The sequence below is a fragment of the Girardinichthys multiradiatus genome, chromosome 11 (genome assembly GCF_021462225.1).
Source record: "Girardinichthys multiradiatus isolate DD_20200921_A chromosome 11, DD_fGirMul_XY1, whole genome shotgun sequence".
Taxonomy (NCBI): Eukaryota; Metazoa; Chordata; class Actinopteri; order Cyprinodontiformes; family Goodeidae; genus Girardinichthys; species Girardinichthys multiradiatus.
In genome coordinates, this window is record NC_061804.1 from 33,620,320 (window position 1) to 33,635,892 (window position 15,573).

At 39.4% G+C, this 15,573-nt stretch overlaps 1 protein-coding gene across 7 annotated transcripts in view; it reads right to left on the bottom strand.

Moving 5' to 3' along the window:
• The window catches only part of LOC124876617 (glutamate receptor 3-like), a 127,666-nt gene that overhangs the window by 97,821 nt on the left and 14,272 nt on the right, over positions 1-15,573 (bottom strand). For all 7 annotated transcript variants that reach the window (XR_007040342.1, XM_047379544.1, XM_047379538.1 and 4 more), the window contains exon 3: positions 8,387-8,626. Coding sequence is in view for 6 of the 7 variants with exons in the window: in XM_047379544.1 (XP_047235500.1) it covers positions 8,387-8,626 (240 nt within the window). In the remaining variant the exon portion in view is untranslated. The remainder of the gene's footprint in view (positions 1-8,386; positions 8,627-15,573) is intronic.

The following is a 15,573-nucleotide window of genomic DNA, read 5'->3' on the forward strand; positions in this document are numbered from 1 at the left end:
CCCAACAGCATGGTGCTGCCGCCACCATGTTTCCCCATGGGAAAGGTGTGTTTAGGGTGTTAGTTAGCTTGTATCTTCACAAAGTGCTTTGTATGTGGGCCAAAAAGTGTCATTAACAATGACAGATTTGTGGAGTTCATGACTCCTGTCAGCAGATTCCTCCGGATGAGCTCTGGATCTTTGTAGCTCCTCCAGAGTTACGGTTTAGGTGAACAGCCATGTCTTGGTAGGCTTGTCGTACTCTTCTTTTTTGGATGATGGATATCGCAGCTCTCTGCAAGAAATTTAGAGTTTGGGAAAATGTCTAATAACTTAGCTATGGTTTAAACATCTTCACAAATTTCTGCCTGACCTGTGTGCTGTGTTCCTTGGTCTTCATGATGCTATTTGTTCACTAAAGTTCTCTAATGAACCCCACAGGCCTTGACAGAACAGTTAAATTTATAATAAAATAAATTACACATGGGGTGGATTCTGTTTACTAATTATGTACCTTCTGTAGGTAGTCTGGTTTTTCTTTAAGGGTATCAGAGTAAAGGGGCTGAGCACATGTGCACGCCCCACTTTTCAGATTTTTAATCATAAATTTATTTGAAAACCACATATCCTTTACCTCCCACTTCACAATGATGTTGTTGTTGAGAAGATGGAGATTATGATCTACCACATAAAATTAAAATAAAATTCTGTCTTGTAAAAATATATGGTTGCAATGTGACAAAACGTGAAAAATGTGAGACACAGTAGCTTATAATTATCCAAAGGATACCTAGATGCCTATAATGTCAAACTCCTGAAGTGTAAAGTAAATAATGAATAGCAGAGGGCTGCATGAACCGTCCACTCAATTATTTTTTGACTTCCCACTTTTGTTCAAGTCTGCGATATTGATTTAGCCATGGCCTTTTCCGCAAAAAAATAAACATGTGGTGATGCTCAGAGTAAAATATCCTTTGATGAGACAAAGACCAAGGGGTGTGACTCACCTATTTTTAAACTGAGAAGACACTTTAAGTCTGCACTGCCTAGACTTTCCACCAGTCTTTTCACATGTATGTCCTCTAATTAAGAAAGGACTGCATAAAAATACAACATAGAGATTTGTTTTCCATGCAAACACAAAAAGCAGGAAATTGAGAAAAAAACAACATCACCTGAACTGCAGAGCAGCTTCTCAATTAATAATTTAGCAATTCTGTTGATTTTATGCGCTCAGTGCAATAGAGAATGAGAAAGAGATCTACATGTTGTTTGTTAGCTTTTTAAAGCTGCACAGCCTCTCTATGTTTGAAAGTGCACGGATCAATCGTTGCCAGTTTGGGTATTTGGCAGAGCGGATCAAGCACACTATAAAGAGAGAAGGCTTGGTTCGTGCAGAAACACTCGGAGCCAACGCCTCAGCTGTACCTTCTCAGTGAATACACATAGCTCTTTGGGGTTTTCACCAATGAGGTTAAGCACACAAAATACATATACTGTATACACACACACTCAAAGATGAACATGCAGCTTTCAAATGGCTTCTCCAAACACACTATGTTTGCAGTAAATCTTAAGGCGAGCTTAGTCCTGCAGAGAAGCTCAAATTTATTCAGCTGGAGTAAAACCATTCTTAGATGGTGGCTTCAAAAAAGATACTCTGTAAAGGTTTAACAATCTGATTGTTTGATTTAACCTTGGAGCTTATTTCAAGTTATTTCCTTTTGTTTTCCAAATCCTTCGAAACCAGCAAAAAAAAAAAAAGGACTTTTTCTGTTACATGTGTCCCTTTGCTCTTTGGACGTTCACTGTGAAGCCTAAAGGAGTCCTTGAACAGAGCTAGATACCAGTTTCCTTCAAGCAGAGAAGCCCGACTGATAAATCGGTGTCTAAATCCCAATATTGGGGTCTCACAGTTTAAAAAGAGGTTAAACAAAAGGGTTGCAGCTTCATTAAATGGGAGCACAGGATTATGGCACAGAGTTCTCAGAGAGGTACATCTGCTATCTTTCTCCCTCCCTTTTTTCTTTGTTAATCAGCCCATATGCCTAACTGCTGAGTGCAGCGCTTTAGCTGAGCGCAATTAATCAAATGTTTCCTTGCAGAGACGAAAGCAAAGAGACATTCAGCAGCGGGGCAGTGTGATTACACATCAAATGCAAGCCCTGTACCAATCCCAATGTCCCCATTTGTCTGCAGGAGATAGCAGGGAGCGCTGCCATTAATGCTGCTAAATGGTGCTGCTTCATTTTGATGGCAGCCAAAGATCCATTTTTCATTATGCAGAGTTCATTAAGCAGCGGGAACAGAGAGGGAGACAGAGAGTATTGCAACAGGATCTTTAACAAGCACATTTACTAATGCACTGTGCTTAAATTCAGTATAGATGAGCGTATGCTTTGACTAGGTATGCCAAAGTGCTCTTTTTTACTAAACAGAAATATGCTACATTTATTATTGATTTAATAGTTTAATTTATTTTACACAGATTCAACAGTTGCGACACTAACATACATGTACATTAATAAAATTCATTAAAAACTATATTATATAACATTTATAGTTGATGTGATCTCTGTCAATCCAAACGTGCACTAGGTCATTTGATCTAACGCTAGCATTCAAGTCTCTTTTGCTAAATCAAGATCAGGTCATGGAGGTATATGGTGTCTGTAAACTGTTTAATATTTCATTATGTTACACCCACAAATTTATATGTATTTGTTGGGATTTTATGTGACCAACACAAAGTAGTCCATAACCGTGAAGTGGAAAGAAAAGGATGCATCGTTTTCAAAATGCTTTACAAACAAACAAAAAATCTTAAAGGTGTGTTGTACCGTTTGTTCCAGCCCCATTTACCCTGATGCCTCTAAAGATATTGCATATTAAAAATGTTCTCAGAGGTTTGTTAAAGAACATCAGTGAACAAACAGCATCATGAAGAAAGCAAATTGGAGCTGAAGTCAAATTCATTCTTTGTGTACAAGAACTTGGCCGATAAAGCTGATTCTCATTGTGATTCTAATGGTCTGATGTGCTCAAATGACATTAAAATTAATCTTTTTGGCCTACATGCATAACACTGTGTGACAGACAGAACAGCAGCATTGCACATGCACCTTAACAAATCCTATTTACAGTAAAACATGCATTGACAGCATAATGCTGTCACTACCATGGGGAGTTGTTCTTCAACAGGGACTGGGAAGCTGGTCAGAGCGGAAGAGAGGATGGATAGAGCTATTACAGGGTAATCTAGGAAGAAAACCTCATAAAACTGCAAGGGTCTTAAGAAAGTAACAAACATTCACCTTCCAGCAGGACAATCCTAAACATACAACTAGAGCTAGAATGAACTGAATAGATCAAAACATTCATGCGTTAAAATAGTCCAGACCCAAATCCTACCACGTATCTGTGGCAAGAGTTGATAATCACATTTCATGGATGCTCTTTATCCAAACTTACTAAACTTAAACTATTTTGCAAAGAACGAGCATCAGTTTCATTCTCTAGATGCTTCTGTAAAGCTGGCTCTGAAACGTATTGACTCTGGGGGGCTGAATACAGATGAACCACACTTAAGATTTTTATCAATTTTCTTAATGCTTTTGAAAACCATTAATCCTCTTCTTCTTACTTTGCTATGGTGTTAAATACAAAATAATTCTAAAATGCACTGAGGTTTGTGGTTACAATCTGAAAAATAGAAATGTTGGAAGTGTCATTTGTCCAGGCAGTCTGGACAAGTCCTTTGTTTAATTATTATTTTAATGGGGTTATACTTTGAAAATGAAATTAAGAGTAACTGCAAAATGACTTCTGTTAACAGGGAGATACTAGCAAGCAGAACGTATCTAATGATAATGGTGCACATGCTTGGAAAAGGAAAACTATTGAAGTTAAAGGAGAAAGAGGTCATTTGGAGCCAAGCAACTGTCAGTGGGAATAGTGGATGCTTCATTACTGACTCAGTTGAGAAAAAACTATGAATCACTTTCGGGAAATATAAATGATTATTTACGATAACATCAAATGCTGCATCGGAGCCATTTGTAGTAAATTTGCAAAAAAAAAATGAAAAGAGTTGGCAAGGGCTTTCAATGAGCTGCCAGCTGGTGCTGACCAGATGTTCTTCGGTTTAAGGGGTCTTTCCTCCCTGCAGCCATTATTCTATTTAATGAGGACATTTCCTAGCCAGCACATGAGGATAAATAGGTAGTGTTGCACTGCAGCACAAGAACCTATATTTAATGACCACACACTTTGTTGCTTTTTTAGTTTGTCCTTCAGTATAACTTCTGTTAATCTGGAAATCAGTTCCTCAAAATGAGCTGCATGAATCGAAGAGAGAACCCTGTGAAGACAAGCCTGAAGAAAGAACTCTTCTTGTAGTTTGATAATTAATGCAAAGATGTCAGTTGAAACTGTTTCAGCCGTTCGAATTGCCTCTTTCGGAGTAGGCCAATCTCCAGCATCAAAGCAAAGTTGAACCTGTTTGATCTCGATACCATTTGGAATTTAAAATCTGATCTGAAGTTAATGCTAGCCCACATTCAGAAATATCTCTGGGCTTTTATTTTCTATTATTGTCCAAATCAAATAATACAGATAGTGTTTTGGTGAGTGAAACAGCCTATACTCTTACATAAAAAAATAAACAAAGTCACATGGAATGTGCCGAAAGTGTGGCCATGACTATTTTATAAGATCAGACAGAGAGTGGTATTTTCTGTTTTTTTTATTATTCCAGTCTGACTTTAGGATGTCCTTGCTTTGTTCTACATATTATGAGTATTATTATTATTACTTATTATTATTTTACCTACCCATTTTAAACCCTTCTGAATCACATCAAGGTCATTTTTCCAAATCAACAATCAACATTCACATCAGCGCCAAAGACTGCTCACTTGCCCCCCTTAGTCCCATAAATAATGTTCTCCTCTTATGATGTAGATTAAAGTGACATTTGGATGGCTACACTGCCTCTGGATGGGAATGAGCAAACCGAGCCGAAACAGGACGACTAACCAGTCTCTCAACAAACACAAGCTGTGCAGCATGAAGAAATCCTCAGCTTGTTCTTCCACTGTGGAAGTGGCTAAAGTGTTACAGATGTTGGCCTGTCAGCCTCCACACAGCAGGTGAAACAGGACAACAAAGTGAAGCAGGGATCCAAGGGCCACATCAGGAGGCACTTCAGACATGGTTGATAATACCAATGAAAGTCAATAACTGGGTAAATATCTTGTCTCACCAAACCAGACAACCAGTTATCAAACTCTGCAATCTGCCTCAGACACGTTGGTCAGATCAATGAAACCGAGGTTTCTGCTCATGTGGGAGCAATAACAAGCTTCTTAATGAGGTCAAGCATAACTGAACATACAGAACCAGCCATATTTATTGGAAACCCTGGTAAAGATGTGTAAAAAGCCTTAAAATAACATCATCTTGTATTGTTAAAATTTAATTGCACACTGACATTGAAAGATAAAATATTTAATTTGAGCACATTCATTCAGAGATAAATCTTTTACCATTCCTCTTTGCATCTTTGTAGATCATGCAGACTCCTAGAACCTCTCTGTACTCTTCTCTTCAGCTCACAACCCAGCTTTACTGTGAGATTTAGGTCTTAGGACTGAACTGACCATACATGAAGGTTGTTGTTGTGTCTGGTGAACCATTTCTGTGTTGATTTGGTCTTATGTTTAGAATCGTTATCTTGTTAAAAGATCCAATACCAACCTATTTTAGTTTACTGGTAGAGTCTACCAGATACATTTTTTATGTTCTGGTATATCAGAGAGTTAATGATGCCATGCTCCCTAGCAAGGTCCCCAGTGTCTTTGGAAGAGAAACAAGCCCACAGCAGATCATTCATACTTAACATTGGACATAGGGAGTTTTTTTTTTTTTTGCACAATCGTCCTTTGTTTCATGCCAAATCCACCTGGAGGGTGACTTGCTAAAAAGCTCAATCTTAGACTCAGTTATCATCCTACACAATCATTTGACTCCTTGTCCAGTTTTGTTGCTAGCTGTTAGGAGAAATAGGCCTCTGCTGCGCACCATATTAATACCCCAGTGAAACTGAAAGTCATGGATTTTTAGTTCCTAGAATGCCTCCAAACAACTTAAATGCTCTGATCAACTTTTAAAAAATAAAACCTAAATTAAGAACATGCCTCTATTACATTTATTTTAATTGAATTCTTAGGGGTACTAATAATTGTGCCAAGAGTGATTTGCATATATATTTTATATATATATTTCTCATAGCTGTGCCTTCAACACCATCAACCCACACAATCTCCACCAGAAGCTCACCCAGCACACAGTGCCGGCCTCTACCTGTCAGTGGATCACCAGCTTCCTTACTGAACAGTAGAAGCTGGTGAAACTGGGGTGCATCTTCTCCCACACAAGAACCATTAGCACTGGTACTGGTGCCTTCCAGGGGTGTGTTCTCTCCCCACTTCTCTCCTTCCTGTACACAAATAACTGCACCTCAGCTGATCTGTTGATGACGGACTGGTCTGATCCAGGACAGTGACGAGTCTGCATACAGACAGGAGGTGGATCGGTTGATTCATGGGGGAAACAGAATTACCTGGAGCATAACCAAGACTACAAAAATGACGGTGGACTTCATGTGTGTTGGTCAGTCTTCCTGAACTCACACAGCTAAATAGGTAAAGACAGAGCAGCTTGGAGCAAATCAAGAAATGTCCCTCCTTTAAATGTGTTCAGAGCTGGAGCCACCTTGCAATGTTTGGAGCACTACCAAAACAGTCACTGTCAGCTTGGAGAACAATTGCATCTAGAAATTAAGAACAGAAATGTTCACCACCAACTAGAAGCTGAAGGAAGACTAGAGTCAATCAACACCTTTAACAACACCTGTACAACCTCAGCAAAATATTAAGGCCTTTTTATTAAAACTGTACAGGGAGTGTCATGACAGAGCACCTACAGCTGTCTAGGACACTCAAAGCATTTCATCTGGTCTAAAGCATGTCAGCATGGGAGGTGGGTGGTTATTGGAATTCATGTTGCACATAGGAATCAACCACAGATTACAGGCTAGCTTACGGTCCAAATATAAGGACCAGCCAGTCATTTATTTTCTATACAGCTTCTTCCATAGTGGGTTGCAGGGAAACTGGTGTCTATCTCCAGCAGTCTATGATTGAGAGGTTGGGTACAACCTGGACAGGTTGCCAGTCCATCACAGGGCAACACACAAACACACACTTATTCACACACCTAAGGCCAATTTAGAAAGACCAATTAACCTAACAGGCATGTCTTTGGACTGTGGGAGGAAGCCGGAGTACCCAGAGAGAACCCATGCATCCACAAGGAGAACATGCAAATTCCATGCAGAAAGAGTTGAACCCAGGACCTTCTTGCTGCAAGGCAACAGTGCTACCAACTATGCCACCATTCAGCCCATGTAAAGACCAACAAAACTCTATCTACAGAATAATTAGCATCTCTGGTTGAATGAAAAATGTCACACAAGCAACAGCTAACAAGATAATGCAATACGACAAATTGTAATTCACAAGAAAAACTTTTGATTAAAAAAACAAAAATGTACTACTGATTATCAGTGAGAGCAAATCAAGGAGAAAATGGCAGTTGGTTGATTGGTGCATCACTAAAGCAAATCCTTTTATGCTCCAGTATATCTACTCTAGAAAGAAATATAAATAAATTAATATTAAAAAAAGGTATTGATATGCATATCGTGGGGGAGTTTATAAACCTCAGATCAGAGCTGTTTGTGTTCATGTACCGCTGGTATATAACTTGCTTGTAGTCTATTTCCAGACAGATTGCTCTGCTGTTTCTTAACGCCCACAAATTATGACCCTTGATGCTTTCATCCCTCTATAGATCTGGCCTGCACGAAGAATGTTGGAGGCCCTACACCACGTAGAAAAGTTGGAGGATTTTGCACACTCCCTTTACCTAATCCAATTAGAGGGAAATTATAATCAGCTGTTTTTTTTGGAATTACAGACTCAGACGGCTGCAGTCAAACTACACCAACAGATCAGCAGCACCTGTGAATGACTCATTTTCCAGAAGCAAGGAACTATTGAGTGCCTCTCTGAGCAGGATTCACCCACATACAGACGCAATTTAGGATCATTACTGTCAGAGAATAAAATGTATCTGACTGCGTAGAATAAGGACTGAAATGAGGGATTTACATATTAAAGCCTGATCATATACATTGTGTAATGAAACATATACTTGAGCTGGCTTTGGTCTTCTACCCCACCCGGATGTTTTTCTGTCACGGCACGTATGTGCTACTGAGCTACAGTTTGATCGTGTTTTGCTGTGGAGTGCGTCAGTGTTGTTTTTCAAGGGACACTCTCACCTCTGTCGGTGTCGTAGAGGTAGACGAACTTCTCCCACTTGTAATGGTCCAGCAGGCTGAGAACGGCTCCTTTCAAGCTGGGCCTCATCTGGATGACAAACTGCACATCGGTGTCAATGGGGAAGCTGGGGGTGATGAAGGAAGTGTGCAGGGCACCGCAGAAGGAGGTCAGCGTGTTCATGGACTTGCGGTCGTAGAACCCGAAGATGGCGTAAACTCCCCGGGAGAACTGGGAGCAGACTGGTGACACAGAGAAAAAAAGGGGCATGTTCAGGATACAGAAGAAAAAATAGCTCTTTGATCTGGTTTAAGTAAAAGTTTTGCAAAACATTTCATGCAAAAGTTAACAGTTAACAGTAACTTGCACAGGAGTTAAAAAATTGTATGTGAGGTTGTGAAGAGAGTTAATCATGTGAGTGAAGGAGCAACTATGTGAATAAATGTTTGCCATGTGGGATGTCTGCTCCCTGTGGCCATGCTCTGCTGCCCACTGCCCTTCACTTCTCCTTTCTGCAAATGCAACTGCTTGGTTAATCAGCTAGCAATAATAGGGAAGTCAGTGCACTAGTCACATCTTTATATGGACAAATTCCCTAAAACACGAGCATGCAAATATTCCAGCGCTGGGCTGCTCTGCACTATGAAAGATTTTTAACAAGCCCTGTCTGAGTCCATCTGTGGGTCTGTGGAAACACATTTTGCCATAAATAATTGGTTTTAAGAGACATTATCTATTTTGTTTAATTTACACATGATATATATGTTTAAAGACAGTATAAATAGCACAGGACAGGATCTGACCTCTGCCCTGATGTATAACAAGTGAGGCAAATTTGGTAAATAAACAAATCTGCTGTTATATTCAGACCCTGTACACCATATAAATCCTAACACAATTCTCTGAAGCTTCTCAGTAATATTAAATTGCTTAAAGAGGCTATATACTGTAAACTGCTCATTTAGAGGAATATTGTCTACATTCATCATCCAATCAGTGCAAATATATATGTTTTTAGAGGTCAGTTAATTCTGCCAACATTTGCTTTTAACCTTGCCTGTGCCAACATCCTGTTTATTAAAGACATACCTCATGTTTACAGTGACAATAATGGTGTTTTCATAAGCCTTTGATGTGCACTTAACAGTTTCTTAATACAGAAAGGGAGATAGAAATGTTCAGAAAGTGTTCTTTAAAATGATTTTGAAGTGGGAGGGTACTTGTATTTAAGTTTCCCTAAGGAAATACTTTGTACAACAACACCGTCTGCGGCACCTACAGCTGAAAGTCTTTTGGAGTATGTCTCTACAAACTTTGGACACAAGAGGCTGAAATTTTTCCCATTCGTCTTTGTAAAGAAAAACTCCTAGCTCGGTCAGATTTGATTGAGAGCATGTGCGACCATCAGTTTTCCAGTCATGCCAAACATTCTCAACAGGATTAAGATCACTGAACCTGTTTCAGAGGTCAAAATCTTCAGTTCAGTATAACTCCACTTCCATAATCAGGGAAATGTCAATTCAAATATTTTGTTTTTGTATTTAGTTATCGTCATAGCTGCTTCTGTTTTGAACATTATTTTCCTGGAACTAGATGGTCATGGTGGTGAAGTGGTTAGCATTATGGCCATGAAACAAGAAGCTCCTAGGTTTGAATCCTGGCCTGGGGTTTTTCTGCATGGATGTTGCTTGTTCTCCTTGTGCATGCATGGGTTCTCCTCTCCAGGTATTCTAGCTTCCTCCCACAGTCCAAAAATATGACTGCTATCTTAGTGGCGCTCTCTAAATTCTCTTTTGGCATGGGTGTTTGTTTGTGTGTGTGTGTCAATGGTTATTTGTCCTGTGCTGGAGACCTGTCCAGCATGGCCACATACCACCTTTCACCCTAATAACCGCTGGAGCACCCCCTTCCACCTCCCACCAACCACCCCCTCGATCCTGCACGGATAAGCGTATACAGACAATGGATGGATCAATCCTTCTTAAATGAGAAATTCACATGTTTCTCTTTACTTCAGCATATTAGAACAAAGCTAGCAACCATAAAATGAACAGCTCATCTAGCATCAATCAATTCTGTAAAAAGGTTTGTCGAATTTGGCTAGGAAGGCTTTTCTCCTAAAGGACAAATAAAATGATACATTTTACCTCATAAATATCAGTCAATAAGTACATTCCCCTGATCCCATGAAGACATGTATCATTTACTTTATCACATAAGGGATGCTATGGTATTTTTCTGCTCTACAGGTCCTTCTCAAAATATTAGCATATTGTGATAAAGTTCATTATTTTCCATAATGTCATGATGAAAATTTAACATTCATATATTTTAGATTCATTGCACACTAACTGAAATATTTCAGGTCTTTTATTGTCTTAATACGGATGATTTTGGCATACAGCTCATGAAAACCCAAAATTCCTATCTCACAAAATTAGCATATCATTAAAAGGGTCTCTAAACGAGCTATGAACCTAATCATCTGAATCAACGAGTTAACTCTAAACACCTGCAAAAGATTCCTGAGGCCTTTAAAACTCCCAGCCTGGTTCATCACTCAAAACCCCAATCATGGGTAAGACTGCCGACCTGACTGCTGTCCAGAAGGCCACTATTGACACCCTCAAGCAAGAGGGTAAGACACAGAAAGAAATTTCTGAACAAATAGGCTGTTCCCAGAGTGCTGTATCAAGGCACCTCAGTGGGAAGTCTGTGGGAAGGAAAAAGTGTGGCAGAAAACGCTGCACAACGAGAAGAGGTGACCGGACCCTGAGGAAGATTGTGGAGAAGGGCCGATTCCAGACCTTGGGGGACCTGCGGAAGCAGTGGACTGAGTCTAGAGTAGAAACATCCAGAGCCGCCGTGCACAGGCGTGTGCAGGAAATGGGCTACAGGTGCCGCATTCCCCAGACCTGGGCTACAGAGAAGCAGCACTGGACTGTTGCTCAGTGGTCCAAAGTACTTTTTTCGGATGAAAGCAAATTCTGCATGTCATTCGGAAATCAAGGTGCCAGAGTCTGGAGGAAGACTGGGGAGAAGGAAATGCCAAAATGCCAGAAGTCCAGTGTCAAGTACCCACAGTCAGTGATGGTCTGGGGTGCCGTGTCAGCTGCTGGTGTTGGTCCACTGTGTTTTATCAAGGGCAGGGTCAATGCAGCTACCTATCAGGAGATTTTGGAGCACTTCATGCTTCCATCTGCTGAAAAGCTTTATGGAGATGAAGATTTTATTTTTCAGCACGACCTGGCACCTGCTCACAGTGCCAAAACCACTGGTAAATGGTTTACTGACCATGGTATCACTGTGCTCAATTGGCCAGCCAACTCTCCTGACCTGAACCCCATAGAGAATCTGTGGGATATTGTGAAGAGAACGTTGAGAGACTCAAGACCCAACACTCTGGATGAGCTAAAGGCCGCTATTGAAGCATCCTGGGCCTCCATAAGACCTCAGCAGTGCCACAGGTTGATTGCCTCCATGCCACGCCGCATTGAAGCAGTCATTTCTGCCAAAGGATTCCCGACCAAGTATTGAGTGCATAACTGTACATGATTATTTGAAGGTTGACATTTTTTGTATTAAAAAAACTTTTCTTTTATTGGTCGGATGAAATATGCTAATTTTGTGAGATAGGAATTTTGGGTTTTCATGAGCTGTATGCCAAAATCATCTGTATTAAGACAATAAAAGACCTGAAATATTTCAGTTAGTGTGCAATAAATCTAAAATATATGAATGTTAAATTTTCATCATGACATTATAGAAAATAATGAACTTTATCACAATATGCTAATATTTTGAGAAGGACCTGTATATGTTTCAGTTGAGAATATTAACACTGGATGTTTCTATGCATGACTAACACCCAGATGGAAAAAGCTAGCTCTTCTCACTTTTTTTCAGCTCCCGTCTTATTTTCATCGCAGTGCAAACACCCACATCTGCCTGTCATTGTTGTCCCCCCCCCGCTCTCTACTTCTCCCTCACCTTTCGGTCGTTCCAGCTCTCACCACCTTGTTAGGCGTAACAGGCAGATACAACAGCACCACTGTTTTAAACACGTCTTTGAACTGTGCTACAAACAGTGTGGATGTTTTGGTTTTTCACTGGATCTACTAATGGAGGGATGCAGCAACGTGCACGGGAAAGCTGAACTCTGAAAGCTGCATTTCTGAAAAGAAGTAGCGTTGAGCTGCTTTCCTAGCCTGCAAACCAGATGCAAGGAAGAAGTCTACAAAAAGAAAGCCCTATTAAGAAGCTGGATAAAGGAAAGCTCCAAGAAAGATGAGGAGGTGAATTTTCTGGGACAGAATCGCCAGTAGATATCACAAGATTTAACAGATTAAATGCTGCCTCTTTTTGCGATAACTTGTCTCTTTCGGTATTGATGCTTGGTGGGAGGTTATTTTTCCACCATACAAGTAAGGATAGAAGAGTGGCTTGTCTTTGGTTTGGTATGTTTCCAGTACAGAGCTGCAAAAACGTATTTGCCTGCTTCCTCCTTACAGAATTTGCCTGTTTCTTTTAGATTGCTGTCCCACTTAAAACATTTAAGGATAAAAAGTGCAAAAGCAGTTTTCTAAAACTTTATTTTATATTAAATGTTTGAGAACCACTTCTCATTTACAAACATGACTTGTACAAAAGATATTGTTTTAATAAGGGGAAATGGCTCTCCGAACCAACATGACAGTGAAAAAAGGTAATTGCCCCCTAAGTAGATTTACTAGATTTACTGGTTAGAGTTAAGTGTACAGACATTCAGCCTTTTTGAGTGAATAAACTGCTTGTCAATGCATTTGACAATGCCTAAAACCATTAAATATAATTTTATGATGGCCCTCTGGTTCAGTTTGAGCACAGAATCAAAGGCAAGGAGGAAATAGTTAAAATGATATCTTTTTGTAAAAACATTTAAGCATTTTTATTTTTAAACACATTACGCTCTGCTATGTTGCACAATATGTCACAGATGACCAAACCACATTGAAAGAACAGGGCATATACAAAGTCAAGGCTGAGTAGGTGTTCCTCCTCAGGCAGTGCTGTTACATGCTGGCTGGAGTTCCCTCTTAGTAAAACTACATGTTTTCCCCCAATGTGTGACTCCATATATATATATATATATATATATATACACACACACATATAGGCATGCTCATTATGCATTTAGAGAGAGCGGCAACAGTTGCTGGATTAATTCTAATCTGAGGAACACAACTAGATACAGTCCGCATGCTAAAAAAAGATGACATAAGGAAATCTACAGCAGCCAATGGATACTGTCGTAGACATGCCCTGCAGCCACTGGGGTGTTAAGAAGAAGAATAGATTTGAACATTTCACTGCATGAAAAAGCGTTGTAAACCTTCCACCTACACATTCTTTACATAAACTGCAAGAACATCATCCGAGGAATGATTCAAGAGGACACAGAGAGGGGAAAACCCTTAAAGCGGCTAAGAAAACACTGAAAGTTTGTGAAGGATAGATAGTTTGATTTCAGTGCTTGAGAAGGTGGAATGTGATTTACTGAATCGCCTTCTTTTTTTAAAATGTAAAAGATTCTAAATATTTCATTTAAATAAGAAGTTTAAATCAATTGCTTCTTTTGCAGCCTTGCAACCTTTTACTAAAAAGGTTTTAAATTTCCACTCAGCTTCATGGAAAACACTATTTCCTGTTTAACAAATTATCAGCACTTATCTAATTATCAATACTTTAACCACCTTCATGATAATGTCCCACCAGGAAATGAATCAACTGAATCAAAGGCTAATAATCTGCTTGACAGAAGCAAAAAAAACCTACATAATCTTTAAAACTAACTTCTCCAAATTCACAAAGCAGCTCCTCTAAAGAGCTTCCAAAATGATTCACTACGCGGATATAATCTTTGGATTTGATATCACTTTGTATAGCTCACAGCTTGTTGTCCTTGAATAATCCATGGCAGTGCTGAGATTTCAGCGGTCGAGGATGTTGTGTAATACTGCAAACGAACTGCTGCAACATCACTGTAGCTTGTCAGTAGCGATCACCGTCGCTCTGTTACAGCGCTGACATGTAAGCACATTCAGATGCACGGGATGAAAGACTAACTGCACATCTCCAGAGGTTTGCCCCTGAAGCTATTCAAGACTATTCTGACTTTTCACAGCCTTATCTTCGCTCCAGAGTTTAGCGACTTGATTAGAGAAAAACTAGAAATGAGAATCTGATTTGAGATAAACAGACTGTGAGATTATTTAGACAGAAAAGTTGGGATTTAACTGACAGCTATAGCCTCACTTTCTTTTATTTAAATGCTGCTACTAAAGTTAAGGACATATACTTCCCCGTTCAGAGAAACGCTATGTATTTATGCTACACGATGGTACATGAGTCATGTCATACCCTGCAGCAATGGACGTTAAAAGTTCTTATTAAACTAAGGGTCAAACACTCTATTCATGTCAGTGAATACACTGCTTGGAAATTGGTGTTGTGTGCATGTATTTTCTATTTGGAAATGCCACAACAAATCTAAAGATGACTGCTTTCAACTTAGTTCAGGTCACTGAGCTGTCAACAAACTGGTTGAAGCAACTAGAACTTGAAACAATTCAGTTGATTTATAAAAGAAGACATTTGTTGAGATCTATCTTTAATTAAAATACAAGTCTTCAAATTTTCAGCTTGCTTGCAGGTCATGGTAAAAACAACACTCTTAGGTGAGTATGTTTTTACTGATGGAAGAAGACTCAAATTTGGCTATTTTCAGTATCAGTTGTGTTTAAAATGAAATCAAAGGAGGCACAGAGATGAAGGAACATATTAAAAGGGAAACAGTATTTTCTACAATATGTTTAGGTAGGTCTGCAGTTTATTTAGGCTGTGAATGAGACAAAGAGATCAAGACCTTTTGCAGATAACAGGAAGGTTTATTGCATTTGTTCTGTTTTATCCATTTAAGGTTTTAGTCAATGATACTATAAGATGTGGAAGATAGTTTACAATGTCAAATCTAAAATAATTTTGTCAGGATGGCTGGAAAGGCCAACTATATTATGATTCTTAGAAAAATCTAAATCAACTTTGGATTGGCAGATCAATGGTTTTCAAAAATTGGACATCAGAAAATAGGCATCCAATTTGATTGGTGCATCTTGTTGGACCATTTGTTCGCTACTGTACCTCCCAGTGT